At 53.2% G+C, this 24,136-nt stretch overlaps 2 protein-coding genes across 7 annotated transcripts in view; one reads left to right on the forward strand and one right to left on the reverse strand.

Annotated features, from left to right (window-relative positions):
• The first annotated feature begins 660 nt into the window (after positions 1–660).
• WASHC1 (WASH complex subunit 1) lies at positions 661–18,550 on the forward strand. 2 transcript variants are annotated; one of them, XM_047865057.1, is made up of 11 exons: positions 661–788; positions 3,930–4,083; positions 14,411–14,522; positions 14,732–14,878; positions 15,043–15,179; positions 15,449–15,584; positions 15,778–15,979; positions 16,069–16,233; positions 16,945–17,103; positions 17,873–17,941; positions 18,100–18,550. In XM_047865057.1, the coding sequence occupies exons 2-11, from the start codon at positions 3,935–3,937 to the stop codon at positions 18,234–18,236; spliced, it is 1,413 nt and encodes a 470-aa protein (XP_047721013.1). In that variant the 5' UTR covers positions 661–788; positions 3,930–3,934; the 3' UTR covers positions 18,237–18,550. The 2 variants fall into 2 exon arrangements, with proteins under 2 accessions (XP_047721013.1, XP_047721014.1); XM_047865058.1 differs by lacking the exon at positions 661–788 and adding an exon at positions 1,372–1,574.
• A 554-nt stretch (positions 18,551–19,104) lies between these two features.
• The window catches only part of DDX11 (DEAD/H-box helicase 11), a 39,498-nt gene continuing 34,466 nt past the window's right edge, over positions 19,105–24,136 (reverse strand). For 2 of the 5 annotated variants that reach the window (XM_047865055.1, XM_047865053.1), the window contains 9 exons: positions 22,867–22,939; positions 22,458–22,561; positions 21,643–21,792; positions 21,282–21,350; positions 21,067–21,167; positions 20,562–20,646; positions 20,157–20,235; positions 19,842–19,996; positions 19,105–19,759 (listed from right to left, as the gene is read on the reverse strand). In XM_047865055.1, coding sequence (XP_047721011.1) covers positions 19,730–19,759; positions 19,842–19,996; positions 20,157–20,235; positions 20,562–20,646; positions 21,067–21,167; positions 21,282–21,350; positions 21,643–21,792; positions 22,458–22,561; positions 22,867–22,939 — 846 coding nt within the window. In that variant the 3' untranslated portion in view covers positions 19,105–19,729. Of the gene's footprint in view, positions 19,760–19,841; positions 19,997–20,156; positions 20,358–20,561; positions 20,647–21,066; positions 21,168–21,281; positions 21,351–21,642; positions 21,793–22,457; positions 22,562–22,866; positions 22,940–24,136 lie in introns of those variants that run through there. The other 3 variants (XM_047865056.1, XM_047865054.1, XR_007153730.1) reach the window with 2 other exon arrangements.

Consider the following 24,136-nt stretch of genomic DNA (forward strand, 5'->3'; position numbering starts at 1 on the left):
CAGGGCGATGGGCTAGCACCGGAGGTGCTGGGGGCGGGGGGGGGGGGGGGGGGGGGGGGAGAGGGGGGTGATCGTGGGGAATGAGGTACCTGGTCAGATATGGAGGGTGATCTGATGTAGAGACGAGGGGATTCCGGCTAAGGAGACTTAAGAGGATTCTGGCTAACAACTGGGTGATGCAGGTCCAAGGGTAGAGAATTCAGAGGAGCCTGAGTCAGTTCTGGACAGAGAGACGGACAGAATGTCTGTGCTCATTAAACGGCCACCCCGCCCCGCCGCACACCCACCGCTCTACCTTCTGTCTGTCTGAGTTCGACTGCCCCAGGCACTCACACACTGCGTCTGCCTTACACGGTCACTCCTCAGTGACTCCGAGGGGACAGGTGCCCCCTGAGGCACAGCCCTCAGGGCGCCCCACAGGGCGCGGGGGGAGCCGCGGACCCGCGATGAAGCGCATGGCTGGAGGGAGGGCGGTTCTTGGACCCGGGTCGGGGGTCGCGCTCCGGGGCGGCGCTCCGGAGCGGTGCTCCGGAGCGGAGGGGGCAAGCAGTCGGCGGAAGGCGGCGGGGGACCGGGGGACGGGACGCCCGCCTGGACTACGGCTCCGGGCTGCGGTGGGGGGCGGTTCCGAGCAGGGGCCCGCCACTGGCCTCCCAGAGCTCCACCAGCCGGCCGAGCGCCCCGAGAGGCGGAGCAGCGGCGCCGCGGTGGCGGCGGCGCCAGGACCCGGCGGCGCGGGCGCAGCGGAAGCGCGGCGGCCGGAGGAGCTGGCGGCGAGCGGCGCGCAGGTGAGGAACGGGCGGCCGGCGGGCGGGCCAGGGGAGGGCGCGGGCCCCGGGGCCGCGCGGGGACGTGGAGGGCGGGACGCAGAGGAGAGGCGGGAGGGAGGGGCTCTGGGAGGCGGGATCCGCTGCACCCCTTTCCCGGTGCCGACGCCAGCCGCCGCCCGCACAGGCCTGCGCCGGGCCTCACTTCCCACCCCGCCGCCCCGCGTGCTGCGCGCCCGGAAGCGGTGTCGGGCGTCGGCCCCCAGAAAAACTGCTCCTCCGCGCTCGCCTGCACTCGGGGCGCCGGTCTTCCCCCGGCCTGAGGCCCAGGCCGAGGCCGGGGCGCGGGAGGGCCCTGCCGGCCCGCCGGACTCGCGGCCCCGGGCACCAGGCCTCCCTTCCTGTCGCGGCCCACCGCGCCCCGTGACCCTCACGTGCCTTTCCACACTCCGGGCGCTGGGCCCTGCGAGTGGGCCGAACTGAACCCTCGGACCCCTCTTTTGCAGCTCCCGTCCCTCCCCGGCCCCTCTTAGCTGACCTCCCACTGCTTTCCCCGGATTTGCTTCCTGACTGCCCACAGCACTGGTTTTAACCTGGGCTGTAGATCCTGGGAGCCGGCTGTCCGGGGATGGTTTGCAGAAAAGACTTTATGTACTTCTGAAACTATAAACTGCACTGCGAGATGGGTTTGGTGTATGTTCATTTTCTGGGAGAGTCCATGGTTTTTATCAGATTCTGTAAGGGAGTGCCACGCAATAGAAATGCGGTGTGAGCCACACATGTGATTTTACAAGTAAAAAGAAACAGGTGAGATGGATTTAGTAATAGGTTTTCTTTAACCTAATATATCTAAAATATGGTCATTTCAGCCTGTAATCAATATAAAAATTTTGATGAGATATTTTACATTTTTTTCCTAGTAAGTCTTTGAAATTTGGTGTACGTTTTACACTTACACTGCACCTCAACTTGGATTGGCCACATTTCAGATGGCCCATAGCCACATGCAGCTAGTGGCTACCATATTGGACAGCACAAGCCTAAGGGTTTCAGTCCAAACTTCTTGCCATGGTTTTCAGTGTTTATCACAGTCTGGCCTCTCCTTTTTTTTCCTGCTAATGCCCAAGGAACGTTATACCCTTATCACTCAAGCCACTTGCCATTCCCTACACAGCTTTGTTCAAGCTGTTCTGCCTGGAATGTTCTCTCCTGCACTGCCTCTCCAGGCTTGGTAGGGAGATGCAGCTTCTGCTGAGAGGCTTTTCCTGACTCCCCTAACCTCTGGAGGGATTTATCACTGCTTCCTCAGTGCTTCCTCCCTACATTCCTGGCTGAATTAGACCGCTTAACACATGGTGTTTGTTTTGAGGCTGTCTCTATGACTAGCATAGTGTCTTATTCATCTTTTTGTGATCATGGCTGGCATCTAATAGTTGATCAGTAGATGTTTGCAGACAGAACGAGTAAGCCACTAACTAGCTATACTCAATCTCTTAATTCTTGAATGGACCTGTTACTTCCTGGTTTGGGAGATTTGTCCCTGTACTACCCCCTCACATTAATGTACACACACACACACACACACACACACACACACACACACACACAGAAGGGGTAACTTAGGAGGAATGCATCTCAAGATGTACACAGAAAGTATCTTCTACCTTTTACTCTCTCCTGATCTTAGGGATGGGAAAACTGAGGTACAGAATTAAGTTAGAGTGGCCAGCAAATTTGCATCAATATGAATATAAATAGGGGGGTTCCTTGGAAGGAGGGCAGTGGTCTCAGAGTTAGGTTCCTCAGGCATCAGCTGGCCCCACTTTGGTCATTTGATAGGAGGGAAGAGAAGTGGGGAGATGGGGAGTAACTCCTGGGCCCTGATGACGATTCTAGGCAGCTTCAGGTCTGGGAAACTGAGGATTGTCACTGCTGGAGAAAAAGTTGAAGAGCAGACCCGTCATTTCAGATCATGAAGAGACCTGGCCTGGGCAGGGTAGGAGAGAACCTGTAGGGTAGAAGGAAGTGCTGGGGAAGCCAGCAGAGGGAGCAAAGGTCTAAACTCCTTGGAGAAGATGGTGTGACGTTGGGAATAACCACTTCTTCAGGAGTAGTGCCATTCTCCGTCTGCAGAACGGGAAATGGAAAAAATCAGAGATTCAGAGAAGGCAAGCAACTTACCCGAAGTCACACAGTTCTTAAGCCTAAATGAAGCCTCCTGAACCCTCCCCATCACACTTACCCTGCCTCACCCACACCTCTATTGCAATCAGGGGCCCCATCATGGTGCCTGAGAGAACAGGTGTGCAGCGCAGTGCCAGGTCTGATTAATGTCTTCCTCGCCATCTTCTGCTGAGGGGCTGTGATTAGGCCTATTTATAGGGGCCCGGTGCCTTAATATTCTGCCTGGTACATCCCTTGCCAATCAAATCAGTGCTGTCTGCAGTGTGATTGCTGCTTTAGTGGCACCAGGGAGCGGAGTTAATTAAACCCAGTATAAATAGACTCTGCCCTCATCTTGCAATTCGAAGGAGTGTTTTTCCTTCTTGTCCCCCGCCCCCACATGTCCCTCCTTCCTCCCGGCCCCCCCTTAGCTCTAGCCTCAGGGAGCAGAGCCCAGACACTGGTGTAGGCAGAGTCACCAGCCACTACCTATCCTGTCTCAGGAACAGGTCCTGAGTTCTTCGGGGTCAAAGTGGGAAGAATTCAGGAGTCCACATTTTCTGTGCTTTTCCAGACTTGGCTATCATTTGGCAGTTGACACAGGCATTTTTCCCCCAAAACCCATCCCTCTGCTCCCAGCCTCTTTTGAACTCTGCAGCCAGGGTTTCTTTCTTGTTCATCCAGGCTCAGGAGTTTGAAATGAGATAATGTACAGAAAGGGTGCCTAGCAGAGCAGCAAGCACCTTCTCTGACTGCTTCTCTTCAGCCTCCATCGTCCCTACCAATTTCCTTTCCTCATTCACGCAGCAAGCATCTACAGAGTACCAGCTCCTGGGAGCTCCTAGCCTCCCACCCAGTGCCCTGTCCTCCACCCCCCGGCCTGCACTGGCTGAACATGTGGCAGACAGTTGGGGTGGGGGGCTGGGCTCTCTTCTCCCAGCACTTTGCCCAGTGGTGGGTGAGTGTGGGCGGTCCTCATGCTCTGGTTCCCTCCCGCAGGCACCATGACTCCCATGAGGACCCAGCACTCGTTGGCGGGGCAGACCTATGCAGTGCCGCTCATCCAGCCAGACCTGCGGCGAGAGGAGGCCATCCAGCAGGTGGCAGATGCCCTTCAGTACCTGCAGAAGGTCTCTGGAGACATCTTTAGCAGGTGGGTGCCGCCACCGACCCGCACCTGATTGGGGGCTGGGCGGTGGGAGTGCACCCTCTAGGAGCAGCCCTTTTGGTGATTCTTGGTCTTGGAGGGACCCAGCTGGCTTCCCTGTGCCCAGGGGGCCCAAGGTAGGAGCCCAACTTAGAAACTTTTTCTCTTAAGTGCTCATGGGAACTCAGTGCATGCTATCCCACTGAGCCCCCGGGGGGCCTGTGCCCTCGCTCATTCCTGCAGTCAGCAAATATTTATTCAGTGCTTATTATGTGTGCAAGGCACCGTGCTGCACTCTTTAGTTACTTACAGCAGTGGGTAAGGCAGTGTCCCTGTGCCAACCAGAGAGTGTGTGGGTTTCCCTCACTGTCTGAAAGGTCACGTTCTGCCACTTTGCTTTTATGAAGGACCTACGCTCGTACCTGTGTTTGCTAACGAAAGAAATCCAAAGTCGGTTCTCACTTGTATGAACTGGTAGTTGCTTCTTCGCTGCACACCTTTGCACTTTCTGAAAGGTTTCACGGGATCACTACCTGTGGATGGTGATGGGGGGCGGGGAACCTGGACTCTGGCAGGAGAGACAGACTGTAACCAATTGTGTAATTAGTGATTTAATTACAATTGTGATGAAGACCTACTTATAGTGGTTTTGTAATAACTGATACTCATATGGCATTATCCATGTGCCACCATTGATCTGAGTGCATTAACTCAACCCTCAGAACAACTTTATGAGGACATGTGCTTGTTATCTCCATTTTACTGGAGGAGACTGAGGCACAGCTAAGAGACTTGCCCAAGTGGCAGAGCCAGAGGTCACACCCAGCTGTTATGGCTCTAGACTCTGGAATTATCACTGTCTCCCTGTGATGGGGAAATAGGGTGTGACAGGAGTTGGTAACAGGAGGCCTGATTTGGTCTGGGGGGGATCAGGGAAGACATATGTGAGGAAAAACATTTATAAGAAAATCTGAAGGGTGAGTAGGAGTTATTGTGAGTGGGTAGATTGAGAAGAAAATTCCAGAAAGAAAGAAGGACATGAGCTAAAGCCCCGAGATGGGAAGGACCCGAATGGAAGCCAATGTGGTTGGAGCAAGGAGAGTGAGAGACTGAGGGGGCCGAGAAGCCCCCGTGAGGTAGGCAGGGCCTTAGGGGTAGTTTATGGTTTTGAGTAGGAGTATTGCCAGTGCTTATCTAGCATAACCCTCGGCTATAATGATTTTCACTCAGTGGTTATTGACTGGTGTTTGCTGTTGCTTTGCAAAGGTCCCAGGTTTTGTCCTTTATGCAGGTCTTTGTCTTTTTCTGGCTAGAAGAAGCCTGAAATGGGGCTTAGATCTCCTTCCTGGTGCCCACATCATGCCTTCACATGGGGACCTTTTATCCCACCCAGTGTGAAGTATTTGATTGAGGTCCCTCCTGTGGTGCAAGTCACCCCCCCTCCCCTGCTTGTACCCCTGACCAGGAAACCCCTGCTCCTTCACCATGTAACCTCCCCCTTCATCACCTGGAAGCAGGCCTCCTCCTGGAAGCCTTCCCGAGTAGGGGCAGAAAATGGGAGGAGTTAGACTTGATATAAACACCAGATCCTCTTACTCTTCGGCCTCTGACCTGACCCCCAAATCACCTACCTGCCCCGAGCCTATACAGAAGGTAAATGTAACAAAAGGGTGGTGCCCCAAAGTGATGAAGGGGGGTTGCCTCTGGAGCAGCCTGCCCGGGCTTCATTCTGACTTCCCCATTTGCTTGCTTCATAAACTTGAGCAAGTTACTTAATCTCTCTAAGCCTCAGTGTTCTCATCTATAAAATGGCATCAATAATGCTGCCTTCCTCATAGGATTGTGGTAAAGATTAAATAGATTAAAACTTGCAAGGGAATTAAAGTACCTGGAGTATAGTAAGCATTCAGTTAAACATCCCCTCTTTTATCAGTTGCTGTCAGCTCTGCTCCTTTGCTGCCTATGGTGGCCCTCCATTAACTTGCTATCAATAGTTATGAAAAGTGTTATGTGCCCTTTTTGTGTCTATATTTGTGCTAAATATGCCTAAGGAATTTGCCTCTTGTGCCTATATTTGTGCTGAATATGTCTAAGGAATTTTTGCTAAATATGCCTAAGGAACACATAAGCGAAGGACACAGGCCTTTAAGAGCCATCAGTCCCAGATTATAGCCACCCCATGCCCAATGACTGAAATGGATGCCAAAAACAATCCATCAGAAACATTTGTGTTTTCTCACCAGGATTGTGATGCTTGCCTTTCTCTAAGGGGAGCACTGGATTTTTAGTATGCTGCCCTTTCCCTTCCTGGTGTTTGACGCTGGTAGACAGTTTCGCTGTCCCTGTGCCCATGGATGGAATGAGGGGAGGGCGGGAAGTCTATCTCCTGGGAGAAAGTGGTGAAATATGGGCCCTCCCAAGTGGCTAGGCCTGGTCCAGAGAAGGTACGGTGCTTCTCAGGAGCCCAGGACCTAAGTCCAGGCTCCCCTCACAGCCAGGTGCCTGGTCACTCCATTAACCTCCAGCCATGTGCCAAATGTGCTGGACCCTGAGGGGTACCGATACGTGAGTGGTACAACGTGGTTCTTGTCCCCACGGATGTTATAGTCTAGAATGCTAAAACAGTAAGTCTCTAGATGGATTCTTTTTTTTTTTCTTTCCAAGATTTTATTTAAATTCAAGTTACTTAACATATAGTGTAGTACTGGTTTCAGGAGTAGAATTTAGTGATTCATCGCTTACATATAACACCTGGTACTCATTACAAGTGCCCTACAAACAACTCTCAGTTTGTTCTCTATAGTTAAGAGTCTCTTATGGTTTGTCTCCTTCTCTGTTTTTATCTTATTTTATTCTTCCTTCCCTTCCCTTTTGTTCATCTGTTTTGTTTCTTAAATTCTACATATGAGTGAAATCATATGGTATTTGTCTTTATCTGACTGACATATTTTGCTTAGCATAATACACTGTAGCTCCGTCTACATTGTTGCAAATGGCAAGATTTCATTCTTTTTGATGGCTGAGAATATCCCATTGTGTATACACACACGCACATACACACACACACACACACACACACACACACACACACACTACATCCACTTTATCCATTGGTCAGTTGGTGGACGTTTGGGCTGTTTCCATAATTTGGCTGTTGTCAGTAATGCTGCTGTAAACATCGGTGTGCATGTGCTTCTTCGAATCTGTATTTTTGTGTCCTCTGGATAAGTACCTACTAGTGCAATTGCTGGGTCGTAGGGTAGTTCTATCTTTAAATTTCTGAGGTAGTTCTATCTTTCTATGTATCCTCCTAAATGTTTTCCAGAGTGGCTATACCAGTTTGCATTCCCACCAGCAGTGTAAGAGGGTGCCCCTTTCTCCGCATCCTCACCAACATCTGTTGTTTCCTGAGTTGTTAATTTTAGCCATTCTGATAGGTGTAAGGTGGTATCTCATTGTGGTTTTTATTCATATTTCCCTGATGATGGATGATGGTAGATGGAGTCTTGGTTGTATAACATTAATTGTGCAGGCTTCTGGGGATCTAGAGAAGGGAGAAATAAGTAAGAATTGGTGGCACATTGGGGCGCCTGAGTGGCTCTGGCAGTTGAATGTACAACTCTTGATTTTGGTTTAGGTCATGATCTCGAAGTTCATGGGATAAAGCCCCGCGTCAGGCTCTGCGCTGACAACACAAAGCCTGCTTGCGATCCTGTCTCTCTGCCTCTCCCCTGCTTGTGCTCTCTCTTTCTGTCTCTCAAAATAGTAAAAACTTAAATGTACCACCATTTTTTTTTAATCAGTCAGAACTCCCTAAACCAGTTGAAGCAAACAGCAATCAATCAGTAGAGCAGGATTTGGAGTTGCAGGGCTTAAGTAATGTCATCAGTACCTGATGTTTCTTCCATTCCATCCCAGCTTGCTGCTTCTGGGTCGGTCCCATTCCCCACCAGGCTTCACTCTGCAATAGGGCTAGAAGCTTGTACACTCAGGTTCAGGTCCAGCAGGAAAGAGGGCTTTCCTCTGTGTCAGTATCTCCTCGGAAGGCCCGCTGGCCTGGCTGGGTTCTCCTGTCTATCCCAGAGCCCATTGTGGGGGCAGAGGGCATGACACGCCAATTGGCATAGACCCTGTTAAGGGTATTACTCCTACACCCTGGGTTTAGCCCCAGCTGAAGTGCAGGGACCCAGCCTATGGGAGCAGTGGATTCCTTACAGGAAATGAGGGCCCTTACTTGAGTAAGGAAGAAGTAGAGGAAACCCACATGCCTCCTACACATGGTCAGGGAAGGCCGGCCTCCTGAAGGAGGCCATAGGAGGGATAGGTTGTGTTTAGGCAGGGTAGGAATGTGCATGTACAGGTCCACAAACGGGTGCCAGAGGCTCAGAGTCCTGAATGGGGAGCATGGTGTATCCCAGGCTCCCCAGGGGAGGGTGGCCTGAACGGGGGGTGTTTTGTACTGGGAGTAGAGACATTACTGCTTGCCCCACACATTCAGTTCCTTCACTGCAGAACAGGGTGTGAAAAGTCAACTTTCCCTGTGTCTGTGGGCCTCGCTTCCCCCTTAGATTGTGTGCCTTTGGGAGCTGGGCTGTCGCTTCTTCCTGTGCTCCGCATTGCTGTGGGAATGCACCATGGCAGGGGAGTGGGAGGGTGGAGGTGGGGGAGTGAACAGTTGAGATCAGAACATTAGGGTCCAGGGGGCTTCTCCTAACAGGACGGGACTTTGCTCTTGGTTCAGGCCTTGTAGGGAGCCATAATAGGTTCTGGAGCCGGGAAGGGTGCCATAGAAGAGTTGAGAGAAGGCTCAGCAGGCAGCCCTCACAGAGTGGACAGGAAGGGGAGAGGGTGGCTTCCAGGGACCCACTGAGAGCTGTTGCTGCAGTCAGGGCAGGGAAGGGGTGAGGCTGCAGTCCAGGGGAGCTGCCGGCAGGGAGGGCTGGATGAGAGACATTTCAGAGGGAATGATGACAGATTGGGGTGAAGGAAAAGGAGGGGTCAGGGATAGTGTGGGGTGGGGGGTCGTACCCAGACCCAGCCTTATTTGCCTGTTCCTCCCACCCCCATCCTGCAGCAGTCAGCAAGTGTGTGCGCTTCTCATTTCTCATGGGCTTTTGCAGTGAATGTGACCCCCGCCTGGAATCTTCCCCCTTAAACTTATTCCACCTGCTTGGAAACTTCTTGCAAAGAAGAGACAGGCGGGTATCTGTCTCTCCTCCCCACTGTTCTGCCATTTCAGGCGCAGGCCCGTCAGCCCCAGGGGCGTCTGTGCCCAGTTCTGCAGGTAGGTGAGCTCATGGAAAATTAGCATTCTGAGCTGGCCTTCTTCCTCCTGCTCTGCCGCAGCGGGAGCCGCAGGGAGAATGGAGAGAATGACAAGCACCTCTCAGGCTCTCCTGGACCCACTTCTCCTCCTGCCTGGCAGAGTGCCCGTCCCTCACCTGCCCTCATCTTCACCTGGGACGAGCCAGGCTCCAAAATAGCTGCCCAGAGACGTCAGTGGCTTCACATGACTTAGATGACAAGGCAGAGGGGGCTGGGGTGGCATAGGGAAGAGGAGCTGGACAGTGTGGAGGTTGGGGTCAAGTGCTGTCACTCGGTGTCCCCGTCAGCCCTAGTGCTGTGGCCACCTCACCGAGGAAGCCGCAGCCTGGGGAAGGGTTCCTTTTCTCTGCAGAGCTTTTCCCCTGCTTCTCTTTTGTCTTTCCAGCCCCTCCTTCCCTCTCTCCCCTTCCTCCTTTCCCATCCTTCCCCCTCTGCCTCACTTCCTCCAGACTACCCTCCCCTCCCCTCCTTTCTTGGTCCTGATTGGCACCTGGTGACTCCTGAGGTTGGCAAGCACTCAGTCAGCTGCCTGCATAATTAGCAGATCATTCCTAATCATCCCAGTGAGTGGAGGAGGAGGAGGAGAGAATGGCAAGAGCAGGTTCAGGGGGGTCTCAATGCCAAGGGGTGGGACAGGCGAGGGGAGAAGCAGAGACTCTGGGGCAGGAAGGGTGCTCCCTCCTCCCTCCTCCCCAGCAGTCTCTGCAGAAGGCAGGGTGGGAGTGCTGATGGCCAGGGGCCGTGGCAGGAAATCATCCCTGACGGAATGGGACTGGGCGTTGGAGGTAGGAGCCCCGGGCCCAAGCACTATCCTGGCCACGTGTCCCCAACCTCCCCCACACCAGGCGGGGAGTGGTCCCTAGGGCGCTTCCTTGAATCCCTCCCATGCCAGCCAGAGGAGTCCTTGCTGTTGCCCAGCTCTCTGCTCCATGGTGTTCTTTCCTGGCCTGGAACTTCCTGCTTCACGTCAGCTCAGCACCACCTCTTCTTGCTTTCATCTGAGTGCCTGGAGCCCCTCGTCCTTCCTAATCTCGGGGGTAGCAATAGCAAATGCTAACCGAGTACTTTGGATATAGCTGCTAGTACAGGAACACTAGACATACAGGTGCTCGTTTTAACCTTTACAATAGTTCCATGATCTAGAAGTCACTGTCCCTGTTTTAGCTGAAGAAACCTGAGGCCGAGGCCAGCTGAGTGATTTGCTCAAGGTCACACTGCTGCTAACTGGATGTTAGACCCAGGTTTGTGGGGCATCGTAGTCACTTCTCTCCCTGGGAGAGGGGAATCTCCCTGAGGGCGGTTTTGCGTTACCTGATTCTTTTCTGTCCCAGGCTCTGAGCAGACCAACTAAGCCAGTTCCTTCCTGTCACCGCCAGCAGAAACAGCCCTGGTGTCTGGGCGAATGTGTTTTGAAGACATGGCTTCCATGATAAGCTTGGAAACAGACCTGCCTTGAAGCAGACCATCAAGCCAGCGGGCATCAATTAGGAATGGCAGATCGCCCACTTGCCACTACCCCCCATCCTCACGGGGGACGCTGCTAATGGGTTGTGGCACTCCATCCCAGCTGCGTATGGCCTGCCAGTCCTTCCTAATGCAGCCTTCATACTGCCACTGCCCAGCAGTGAGAGCCCTTTCACCCATGGTCTGCACTGTCTTTGGCCCCATGGCTGTGACTGTGACAGATTAGATGGCAGCTTTGTCAACAAGCAGGCCATTACCTAGACCTGTAGGCTCTTGGATGCTTGTAAGCTCCTGTCCTCCTCTCCCCTGCCCTGCACAGCAGTCTCCCTTGGAGCATTCCTGACAGGTGGTCATCCTGCTGGACTCTGATTTTCAAAGCTGTGTAACTGTTTACTAAAAAGTTCTTGTGCAGAAGATCTGCACAAGAGGTCTGCTTCCTTATAACTCCACCCGCTGGTCCTTATGCAGCCTTCTGGGGTGACGGAATAAGTCTACTCGCTTCTCAGCCCAACAGCACTTGTGATAGTTTTGATATTTGAAGGGAATCACCATACTCCCTAAGTCATCTCACCTGTAGCCAGAACACCCTTCAGTCATCTTTGTATGACTCCTTGCTGTCCTCATCACCCTCCTTTGGACGTTAACTTGTCACTTTACATTCAGCTGGTATTCATTACATGTCAGGCACAGTCCCAGGTACTAGAGATACAGCAGTGAATGAAAACAGACCCTATAGTCCAGATGGAATTCAGAGGACTCTTAAAATGTGGATCCAGTATACGGGCACCTGGGAGGCTTTGCAGCTGAGCATCCAACTCTTGATTTCAGTTCAGGTCATGATCCCAGGGTCATGGGATTGAGCCCTGTGTTGATAAGATTCTGTCTCTGCCCCTCTTCCCCCACTCGTGCTCTCTCTTCTCTAAAATAAATAAAAAATGTGATCCAGTTTAAAGGGGACACAGCTGCAGAGAGGTTGGTGCCCAGCATAGGTTAGCTCATTAATCTGGGGTCTGTTTTCTCTATAGTGCCTCCAAGAGAGTGGATGTCCCCTGTTTACTGAAAGAAGGAAGGAGGGACAAGGAGCTGTGTGCCCCAAGATCACATTTCCTTTTTAAGCTGCTTAACACACTTTTAGCTCATACTGAGCTATAGTTAACCAGAACCTCAGGCCTTGTTGCTAAACCTCCATCTTTTCTGTATTTGTGTACTTTTTAAACCTAAATGCTGGACTTCATCCCTTGTCAATTTCATCTTGTTGATTGCAGTTCATCTTTCCGGCCTCGCAAGATTATTTGCGTCTTGATTCTGCTATGTGGACCATTTTGACCCTCCTCCGTTCAGTACCCCCAGTTTACTAATCCAGTGTTACATGAGCTAGATGGGGCCCTGCCAGAGGCCTTTGTGAAAGGCTGAAATCATTTCATTCTTCGGCAGTGCCCTTTGGGTACTGTTGCTCATCTGGCTCTGATTTTTCCTAAATGTACTCTCCTCCAACCCCCATAGCTGCATCTCGTCTACAGGATTTTGTGAGAAGCCGTCAGAATCCTTGCTGACTCAAGATGCACTGTGTTTAAGGCTTTCCCCTGATACACCAGTCTAATAACACTGTCAAAAAAAGAAATGCTGTGAATTTAGAACAATGCTGGCCCCTGGGATCTGCCTCTTTCTCCTCGAAGTGCTTACAGACCCTCGATTTAATAATCCATTCTGGAAATTTGCCAGGGTTTATTGTTTAAGCTTTATGTTTGCAACTTGGAGAAATGGGCCCTTCTCTCCTTGATGGAAGAACTGGAACAGAATAGCCTTTGTCCTTCTCCAGTTCTGATGTCCCTCCCACTCTCCATGTTGACTTCAAGCCGAGTGGTTATGTAACCACTGACGTTGCTTCAGCACCCAGGGGCAGAATGTGGCTGGGTTGGGAATGGGAGGAAGTAGCTTGTGTGTGAGTAACCTTTCTCAGTGGATGGAAACCTTTCTTCCTGCCAGAAAAGATGGAACTCACGCAAGTCTGGTGATTCTGCATTCTCTCACTGGAAGGAAACTCTGCCCTCTGTTCTCTCTGTTACTGCCCCACTCAGACCAGTCTGTCAAGGAAGACTAAGCTGCTTTGGGTACCTGCTTGTACCCTAGCCCCCCACCTCATGTAGCTCCCTACACATAAGGAGCCAGGAGTAATCAGGGAGTTTGGGGAACAGAGACCCCTACGGTTGTGAAATTGGCTGATCGGGTTGGTTCTCTGGGGGACAGAATCCTCTAGAGTTGGTGGAGGTTGGTTGATTTAGGAAGATTGGTCCAGAGCTTTGACTGTTCAACTTTTAAAGAAATCCCAGAGTTCCCTGGCTGTATAGTCTCTGACCCCAGAGGCAGTGGGCCCCCTCTGCCATCCAATGTGTCCTCTTCCCCTCCCCTGCAAAGTAAACGTGCAGTTCTGCCTCTTTTGTTTTTCACTTGTGCACCCACTCCTGCCAGGTGAGTGCTTATATGAAACCCGGTGGTCGCAGGCAGGGACTGGTGTTCTTGGAGGTGGGGAAGCAACCGGGAGGAAGATGCCCTGGTGTCTCTGTCAACTCTGCGGTGAGAAGAAACTTGCCATTGCTCAATAATATGGGACAGCATAAGTGAGACTCACGTGCATTTACATTTAGGGCATATGGGTACTGTCACTCAGCGAGCCCCTGCAGGTGCCAGCACTGGGAATGTAGTAGGGACCAAAGCAAAGCCCTTACCCCCTTGGAGCACTCATGCATAATGTCAAATGGCTCTGTGTTTAAAGGGGGTCGGGAAGTGACAGGTGCATCTTTAAGAGTCCTTGGCCAGGAAGGCTTCCGCAAGGAGGGTGCTCAGTGAAGCGAAGAAGCCAGCCTTGTGGTTATCTGTGGGGACAGCACTCCATTTGATGCAAAGGCCATGCGATAATACATTTGGCATGTTTGGGGAATAGCAGGGCACTGGTGTCACTGGAGCCCACTGATCAGGGAAGGGTGAGTGGAAACCCAAGAGCACCCTGACCACAACCATGAGAACCATGGTGGGGACTTTCGATTTGCCCACACAAGCTGTTTATGATATGTTGGGGCAGCTCCCTGTGAACGGGTCTGGGACTTGAATTTAGACCCAGTCTTGCCCATCACCCATCCTTGCCGAGCTCTAGTTTCCTCGTCTGGAAGTAGGTGATTACATACGTGAGTCATGATAGTTTTGTCTCTGCTTGCCCCTGCTTGAGGCTGTAAACTCCTGGAGGCAGGAGCCCTGTCCCTTAAGATGGCACATCCAGGCACCGACTTGAGGCCAGAGCGATTGCCCATTCCTACCCAGAGCTCCAAGGAACCCAGTGGAGTTCATTCATAGATTCTTCAGGTTAGACAAGCCTTGCAGAGGCCACCCGGGCAGTCCCAAGATCTGCTGTGACCAGCAGAGAACACTGTATTTTAAGGGCCCTTGCCTAAGCCCTTGGCTTTGCAGGTTTGCAGGAAGAAGCAGGTGTGCAGGAAGCTGTAGCCTTCTGGGGAGCGGCCCTCAGCCTGTGATTCTTTTTCCATGGCAGGATCTCCCAGCGAGTAGAGCTCAGCCGGAGGCAGCTGCAGGCCATTGGGGAGAGGGTCTCCTTGGCCCAGGCCAAGATTGAGAAGATCAAGGGCAGCAAGAAGGCCATCAAGGTAGCCCATGTGACCCTGAGTCCCTGTAGCTGGCAAGCAGTCCCAGAAATCCCATCCCCACACCTCTGAGGTTGCCCAGGTCCCTGCCCACCCTGTCCAGCCACCCCTCAAGCTTTCCTCCTGCTCAGAATCCACCCCTCCAACCCCACCCTAGGCTCTGGAGCATCTTGGGCCCCCTGAAGAATTGATCTAAGATTCTGTGTCCACAGGTGTTCTCCAGTGCCAAGTACCCAGCACCAGAACGTCTACAGGAGTACGGTTCCATCTTCACAGGTGCCCAGGACCCTGGCGTGCAGAGACGCCCCCGCCACAGGATCCAGAGCAAGCACCGCCCCCTGGATGAGTGGGCCCTGCAGGTCTGATGGGCTCATGCACTTGGAGGGGTGACCAGAGGTGGCCTTGGCTGTGGGGGAGGAACTGAGGGTTCTGTCCCCTCAGAGGATTTTGACTGGGATGGGTGGTCACTTTGACCCAGTACTGAAACCCACCATTCTTGTGTTACCACCCCTCATCCTGCCAGGAGAAGCTGAAATACTTCCCTGTGTGTGTGAACACCAAGCCAGAGCCTGAGGATGAGGCCGAGGAGGGGCTCGGGGGCCTTCCCAGCAACATCAGCTCCGTCAGCTCCTTGCTGCTGTTCAACACCACTGAGAACCTGTACGGCAGAGGGCAGGGCTCTGGAAGGGCGGCTGGGGGCCCAGCCTGGCTTTGTGGGGGATACAGGGGGCATCAGACTTGGGTGCAGAAGACTGCAGGCTGGGTGGGGGGGGGGGGGGGGCCAGGCGCTGAGCAGTTTGGTTTTTACCTTGTAAGGCCTCGGAGTCCATAGTACAAACCGTGGCCCTGAAGAAATAGGAAAGATGGGTCAGGACCATGGGCCTAGAGCAGATATGATGGACTGCCCCCCACCCATCCCACCTCTGCAGGTACAAAAAGTACGTCTTCCTGGACCCCCTGGCTGGTGCTGTAACGAAGACCCACGTGATGCTGGGGGCAGAGACAGAGGAGAAGCTGTTCGATGCCCCTTTGTCCATCAGCAAGAGGGAGCAGCTGGAGCAACAGGTGGAGATGGAGGGCGCGTGTTGGGGAGGGGTGCAGCGGAGAGTCTGCCAGCATCCTCAGGGTCTGCTGAGGCCCTGCTCCCGCCCTGCTGTACATGGGTGTGCACGAGGCCCTGCTCGCTGCCCCAAGGTCAAACTACAGGGCACCGGTCCCCTGCAGCCCCTGACTCATACGCTCCCACCTAATCGTGCAGGTTCCAGAGAACTACTTCTATGTGCCTGACCTGGGCCAAGTGCCTGAGATCGACGTGCCATCCTACCTGCCTGACCTGCCAGGCATCGCTGATGACCTCATGTACAGTGCTGACCTGGGCCCCGGCATCGCCCCCTCCGCCCCTGGCACCATTCCAGAGCTGCCCACCTTCCACACAGAGGTGGCCGAGCCTTTCAAGCCAGGTGAGCTGGAAACAGGAGTTGGGCAGGAGCTCTCGAGCTCAGACACTTGCATCCTAGGAACATCACACTTTCCCACCTTTCCGTTGCAGACCCGGAAGATGGAGTGCTGATAGCACCCCCACCCCCACCCCCACCCCCGCCACCTCCCCCAGCTCCAGCTGTGCTGGTCAGCGCTCCGCCACCCCCATCCCAGACCCTGGCCTCCCCGGGCCAAGGTGCCAGGGAAGAAGACCGCAGTGGTGGCTTGTCTCCAGGTAGAGCAGCAGCAGGGTGCCCCCGGGGTTGGGGGCGGGGAGGGGACATGTGTTCTGAGAATGCCTCTGATTTCTGGATTCCTGAAGGGTTTTCTGTAGGTTTATGTGGCCATAAGGTTCAGACTTTCAGAAGAATTCTAATTTCAAAATCTTGTTCCCCTGGGTACATGAAATAGTGGTTTTCAAACTGTAGCTTCCCAAAATTCTAATCTCCAGGGAGAGGGAGCCTAGACATGGAGGTGTGGTCCCTCATTTCTATTTAAAAAGGGGCTACTGAAAAAAATGGAAAAGTTCAGCAATAAAATATCCAAATCCTTAAAATGGGGATTTTCGTTTTAGTATGACATCTGGTTTATCTCCAGAACCCACAGGTGGCACAAAAACTCCTTGTTGGTTCATGTGTCAAGTTCAGACACTGTCAGCAAATGGGTAGATTTGCAGTGGCCCCTAAACAAAGTGGCGTTGGAAGGGAGCAGGGGTGCCTGCATACAGGACCTCCTGAGTGCAGGCAGACACAGTCAGCATTCAGGCTGCATATGGGCTCCCAAGCCTCGGCTTCACCCACTGGCTTCCTTTGTCAAGAGGAACAGCCTGTTCTCACAGCCAGGTTTGAGGGGAAGCCTCTGGACCCCAGAACCTCCGGCTGGGCAAGGCTGTCCCATAGGGCGGCCTGCCTGAGCAGCCTTCTTCCTCACACCCTGCCCCTCCCAGCTACAGTCCAGGGAGCTCCCAAGGAAGTGGTGGACCCCTCCAGTGGCCGGGCCACTCTCCTGGAGTCCATCCGCCAGGCTGGGGGCATCGGCAAGGCCAAGCTACGCAGCGTCAAGGAGCGCAAGCTAGAGAAGAAGAAACAGAAGGAGCAGGAGCAAGGTGAGGGGATCCTAGGACCATTCCAGGAGGGCTCTAGGAAAGGGCCACCTTCTCTTGTAGCCATGACTCTAATAGGGTGCTCTCTGCCCACCCCAAAGGTGGTGCAGAAAGGCAGCACCTAGCCAACCTGCCTCATGCTTCTGCTGGAAGCCCTGGGTGGCCTAGGCTGTGGGATCCCTCCTGGTTTTGTAGCCTGCTTAGAACTTTCCTCGTTAAGCTAATAGGAGACAGAGCCTCACCCAGCTCAAACTATGACAACAGAGAATCTTCTTAGAATCTGCCAGGGGCTGTCCAAGGACATGGTTGGGGACCTGGAGGGTTAGCCCAGTCCTGCTTTGCTAAGCCTCTTGAGGCTGCAGGTTGCACCTGCTATGAATCTTAAATGCCGGCATGACTAGAACACCTGGGCACAAAGCAGCAATGCCCTAGAAGTCCTGAGTTTGAATCCCATCGCCAGTTTCTAAGTTCTGCTCTATGACCTCAGACAAATTGCCCGACCTCTTTGGGCCAGTTTCCTCATCCGTACAGTGGGGCCACTCATACCTCCCCCTCTGTTTCAGGTGGCTGTGTTACTCAGTTTCATATTAGTGCCCCGGTGCTGGATCCAGTGCCAGCCTGAAGCTCCAAGACATGGTGGCTGTGGGAGGGGCTGGCATGTGTTGATAGGGAGCAAAAAATAAATAGATCCAAACCCTGAGAATGTCACCCCAGAGGCAGATTTTCCCCTTGGTTCCTTCATCTTTCCTTACTAGTGGCTTTCCCATTACAGTGAGAGCCACAAGCCAAGGTGGGGACCTGATGTCGGATCTCTTTAACAAGCTGGTTATGAGGCGTAAAGGTAGGAAGCAGAGCCTGCTGCCTTCCCTTGGGCTGGGAGGCTCAGGATATTTTGTATCATGAACGTTTTGCCACTTTCTTCCTGTTGTTAAGTCTCTAGGGGCTGGGTGAACTGGTATCCCACACCAACCCCCTCACCCTCCAACTCTGTCCCCCCAGGTATCTCTGGTAAAGGACCTGCAACGGGGACCGGTGAGGGGCCAGGAGGAGCCTTTGCCCGAATGTCAGACTCCATACCGCCTCTGCCTCCCCCACAGCAGCCACCTGGAGAAGAAGATGAGGACTGGGAATCCTAGGGGTTAGCCGTTCCTTCCCCACCAAAACCCAGATTTAGTTACTGCCCTCACATGGACATGGCTAGGAAGGGCTGCCTGGCCCGTGAGTCTCTCTGCCCCTGCTGCCCTTGGAGGAACAGGGATTGTGGAGGACTGCCCCCCTCCCAGGTCTGTGCCCGGAACCTTCTTCAAGGAGTGAGGTGGCCAGCTTCTGAGGCCAAATGGCTGGGAGGGGGGAGCCCCCTGCTCTCTGCCTGTGCTCTCCTCCAGCTACAGACTGAAATAAATACGTGGATCAATAAAGACATAATACCGCAAGAACCAAGCATAAACCAGTGGCGCACTTTTAATCATGGAACTATAGCTGTGCAGAGTGCAAGTGTCTCCTCCCAGCCAGTGTCTGTCCTCCTGTTCCCACCAGGCTCAAGCAATGGGGGCAGAGCACCTGGCGGACCGAGGCCCCTTCCTCTGGGTCAGGGAGAGAAGAGAGGTGCAGTCAACAAGGGAAGCTGGTGCAGACGGAGGCGGGGGTATTTTCACACAGGGAAAAATGTCTCCCTGATAGACACGGGGTCTCTAAAAATAGTCCTGCTGAGAGCCTAATGGCCCTCAGCATAATTGCTAAGTCAGGGGAGGAGGTGCTTTGGAGTTTGCTCAAGTAGCTGAGGGGGAAGGTGCCACTGACTTGGAGGAAGACCTGGAGCCAAGCCAAGGGAGCAAGAAATGCTGTGGAAGAGGTTAGGGACCAGCCCTATGGTTTAAAAACAAAGGCCCAGGACACTCTTCCCAGTTTGTTTGTTTTTAATGTTTGTTTATTTTTGAGACGGATCATAAGCAGGGGAAGAGCAGAGAGAGGGAAACACAGAATCCAAAGCAGGCTCCAGACTGTGAGCTGTCAGCACAGAGCCTGACATGGGGCTTGAACTCACGGACCGCGAGATCATGACCTGAGCCAAAGTCAGATGCTTAACTGAGCCACCCAGGCGCCCCTTCCCAGTTCTTAACAACATAGAGAAAGAAGGTAGGGTTGAGGGGTGCAGAAAGAGCCCTATGGGCACCAGGAAGCTGGAAATAGGGAAAATTCTTAGTTTTGAAGAGAGGGTGAAGGTCTAGAACAGCTAACTGTAGCCAGAAGGGGGGAAAGGCAGGAGGGCCTGCCTGAGAAGGTGGCCACTGAGAGACTGCTAGGCCAGAGATAGTGCAGTTGAACAGGGCAGGAAGCTTGACTCTGGGCCATGCTGCATGGACAAACATTCAATTCCAGGGAGGGGAACAACTGCCCCGGGGTGGGCCCGAGGATGGCCAGGACCCACTGTTTCTTCAGATCGACTCGATTTTTCTCCTACTGGTTTTTCTACCTGTGCCCAGTCCTGGCAGCCCACTGACTCCAGAAAGGGGTTGGTCTGGTCTCCACCTGGGTATCACCTTCTTAGGCTGGCTCCCCACACTCCCCAACACTTCAAGTGGGCAGTGGGAAGGAAGAGCCTGGCACTCAGGCGGTGGTGGGTCATCCATCAGGAGGGGCCAGGCCTCTCGCGGTGAAACTGGGAAGACAGGCATAGGCAGTGAGACACTAGATCTCAGGGGTGGGGAGGCTCTCAGGGGGCAGGGTAAGGTAGGACTGACCTTCCTCATAGCAGCAAAGGCAGGGCCAAAGGTGGCTTTGACCTCTACGCGGTCTCGGATCCAGGCTGGCAGCTTTCCCAGGATAGGTGGGCGGGCATACCGGTGATCCAGGAGCACTATGCTGGCAAAATCCTTCTGGTGCCTGATGGCCCTGCCTAGATGGCAACAGAGGTTGGGGCTTCTTGGTTAAACCAGCCTCCACCACGGTGTCTATTGTGTCCCCCCAACCTCAAAGAGCAGTAAAATCCCTCTTCCCTGTCAACTCATTCTCCCACCATCCATCACCACTATCCGCAGGAACATTCCCCGGCCTACCTATAGATTGGTTGACAGCCTTCATACACAGATTCTCCACCAAAGCCTTCCCTGGTGGGGGCTGACCTGGGATTCTGGGCTGGGAAGGGCAGAGGAGATGATCTATCAGTATCTTCTTGCCTCCTCCTTAGTGTTCTGAGAAAATTATACTGCCAGGCTTTGGAGCAAGAACAGTAGTCTTCATGGGCACAATGCCAGCAGCTGATATAACGGATGAGATCACAGAGAAGCTCAAGAGGGTAAGGAGGTACATCCCATCCCCTGGAGCAAGGCAGGAAACACTGGCACACATCAGCGGGCAGTGGGAGGTCACAGCTGTACCGCCCTGGTATCACAGTCCTAGAGGCGACAGAACTTTCTCCCCAGCTGTCTCCTCCCATCCTTTGGCACGCTGAAGGTACTCACAAGAGTCTGATCCAGGTAGGCCATCTTCTCTTGTAGCTCTGGAGACTTGATGTTGGGGTAGGGCATGCCTACCATAACTACACACCTAGCATGGAGGGAACATGAGGCCATGGCATGTGGGCAGCCAGGCCTCCATCACATCTTCAAGGGCCAGAATATAGGACCCAGTCCTCACCACGCGTCCTCAGCTGCTATATCCAGCACACCTTTGCCCCCTCAAGCTGTGCTCACTGGCTCTGCCCCTCCCTCCCCACCCTGTACCTCCACCTCAAGTGCATTTTCTCAGCTAAGAAACCCAATGCAGGCCACGTGAATTGAACCCTGATGATCAACCTAACTTCCACCTGGAAGCAAAGGGCGAAACACCTCCCCATACAGCTGAGTGACCTGAGCAGTCAGCCAGGGTGCAGACGCAGATGGCATCGGCTTCCAGGCAGGGTCCCTGCTATTTGGAGTGAGGGGTGGTCGGTGTCAGAGCCCAGGAGACGAGACACCCACAACTTACCGGCCAAGGTCGTCAGAGAAGTTAATGCCTTCACTCATCTTTCCTCCAACCACGGAGAGGAGCAGAGCACCTGTCACTGTGCCTCCCGCATGGCCACAGCACTGCAGGAGACAACAGCCCAAGCTGTGGAGCCAGAGCTTGGATGCCACCCAAAACATCTGCAGCTGCCAGCTCCAGATGTTCTCTGGGCCCAAGGCCTCAGTTACACCTCTCACCTTAATGCACCTGGAATACTCCAGCAGCACCTGCTCCACCTGGTTCGCTCTCTTGGGTTCCTGAAATATCTGAAGGAGAACAGACAATGTCTCCCAGGAAAAGGTTTCAGAATGCATAGGTCCCAGGTATGCTCTCAGCCCTATGTTTTCCAGACTGGGAACCAGAGAACCCCACAGAGTAAGGGGCTAGAGAGAAATCCTGTGGGAGGTGACGAGGTGTTAGAAGTGGTGGGAGTAACTAACTAACAGAAGCCCATATGTAAGCCTAACATTCTGGTCTGACATGCATGAGAAATCCTAGCAGGAACCCTGGGTACCACTGACCTCACAAGTGGGAGTCCCAGATGAGGGGGTCACTCACCTTTTTCCTGACAGCCAGGCGGGCCAGCAGACCACTCTTATCCCAGTGGGCATGGACCTGGCGTTGGTACTCATAGGAGGGGAAGAAACAGACCACCCCTCCAGGGACCACATTGCACAGGTTATAGAGAATACGACCCGTCTCATCCATCTAAGGAAAGAAGACAGAGCCCTCCCTGAAGCCATATCCGAACAATGCTTCCTAACCTTGGGACTCAAAACCAAGTACAGATCCAAGGGTGACTATGATTGGGGAAGAGAAGTGTGGGCCCAGAGGCCCCCGGGCAGAAATCAACAGACAGGAAGGTGCCACCCTCTCACCACACACACACACCCAGCTGATGCTTCTGGGGAGTGTACCACACACATCACAAGGCCAGCACTCCAGAGCTAATAACCCTGCTGCTGGTGTGTCATGTCCTCCCTGCTCCAACTCCCAATGCCCACTGCGCCATGAAAACCCCAGGCAGCCTCTAGTGACAAGCTCCTGACACCTGCATCCCTGCCCAAGGTGGGGACTGATGCAACCAAATGGCAAGAGAACGAAAGGAAATGAACAGCTTCCTCATCAGTTTCATCCTGAAGGAACACCTTGAGGTTTAAGAAAACTTATTTAACAGTCCAGGGAGTGAGGGGAGGGGAACGCTCAGACTTCCCCTGATAAGCATCTAGATGGACACCAGCCATTCTGTTCCAGCTCTGTGGTGGAAGACCCCAGCACCTGGGCACTAAGCACTGGCCAGAGCACCCACCACCCCAGAAACTGCTCTCCTGCCCTGGCAGAGGCTGTGGTAAGGCAAGCAGGCTGGTACGAACCATCTGAGGCAGTTCTCTCTTCTGGTATGTGAACTCCAACTGCTGGCTGGAGGGCCCGCTGCAGATGACGAGGGGCAGGATGTTGTCTGGAGGGATCACGTGACCTGCAGAGACCGAGGAGGGGCTATTCTACAAGGAAGTGTCCAGAAGGAGCATTCCGCAACCTTGTCTTCCATGATAGGAGAACAATTCCAACACTCTGCCACCTGCCCTGCTTCCACAGCGCAGGTGGGCGGGACTCAGACCTCTCCCACATAGGCGGAGGGACACAGTGCAGAAGCACGGGGCTAAGTAAGCTCGCCGAGAGCTGGCAAAGGGAGAAGGTCCCACCTCGTGGCCTCCTCAACTGTGACAATAAGCTGCCAGAGTGTGACACATGGCCCATTCCACCCTGGCCATGGATTCTCACCACAGGAAAACTCCACCACTCGCTCAGCTTCTACCCCAGCACATGCCAGCAGCTGCTCCCGAAAGTCAGACACCTGCAGACCACAACAGCAAGGCTCCATGAGCTCCCCGCAGGCCTGAGCAGGCAGGGGCCTTGACAGGGAGGGGGACAGAGAGAAACACTCCGGGGAAGACAGAAGTCTGGGCTCGAAGGCAGCAAATACATGGGAACAGAAAAAAGAGGTAAAACGTAAGGCAGATAACAAATTGGCAGATAACAAAAAGGAAAAAAAATTACTGATACCCAGTGTTGACAGTCTCACTTAAACTGTGGAAATACCAGGAACACCTGGGTGGCTCAGTCGGTTGGGCATCCAACTTCGGCTCAGGTCATGATCTTGCAGTTTGTGGGTTCAAGCCCCACATCGGGCCCTGTACTGACAGCTCAGGGCCTGGAGCCTACTTCAGATTCTGTGTCTCCCTCTCTCTCTGCCCCTCCCATGCTCATGCTCGCTCTCTCTCTCTCTCTCAAAAAATAAACATTAAAAAAAAATTAAACTGTGGAAACACCAAAGGGAATCTGGTAAACTGGGCACAGTGGACCTTACCCCAGCCCATGCCCACAAGATCACCAGTGGGCATTCAAAACAAAATACACATGGCCAGGCCCCAGCCCACACCACTGAATAAGAACCTCTAGAGGGAAGATAACATGTATTGGCATTTCTTTTTTTTTTTTTTTTAATTTTTTTTTCAACGTTTTTATTTATTTTTGGGACAGAGAGAGACAGAGCATGAACGGGGGAAGGGCAGAGAGAGAGGGAGACACAGAATCGGAAACAGGCTCCAGGCTCCGAGCCATCAGCCCAGAGCCTGACGCGGGGCTCGAACTCACAGACCGCGAGATCGTGACCTGGCTGAAGTCGGACGCTTAACCGACTGCGCCACCCAGGCGCCCCTGTATTGGCATTTCTAAAGAGCTCCAGGGTTTATTGAGTACTCACACTAAACGTCAATGGACTAAATGTTTCAATCAAAAGACACAGGATAACAGAATGGATAAGAAAACAAGATCCATCTATATGCTGTTTACAAGAGACCCACTTTAGACCTAAAGACTCCTTCAGATTGAAAGTAAGGGGATGGAGAACAATCTATCATGCTAACGGCTGACAAAAGAAAGCCAGAGTAGCCATACTTCTATCAGACAATCTAGACTTTAAAATAAAGACTGTAACAAGAGATGAAGAAGGACATTATATAATTAAGGGGTCTATCCACCAACAAGATCT

The sequence above is a fragment of the Prionailurus viverrinus genome, chromosome B4 (genome assembly GCF_022837055.1).
Source record: "Prionailurus viverrinus isolate Anna chromosome B4, UM_Priviv_1.0, whole genome shotgun sequence".
Taxonomy (NCBI): domain Eukaryota; kingdom Metazoa; phylum Chordata; class Mammalia; order Carnivora; family Felidae; genus Prionailurus; species Prionailurus viverrinus.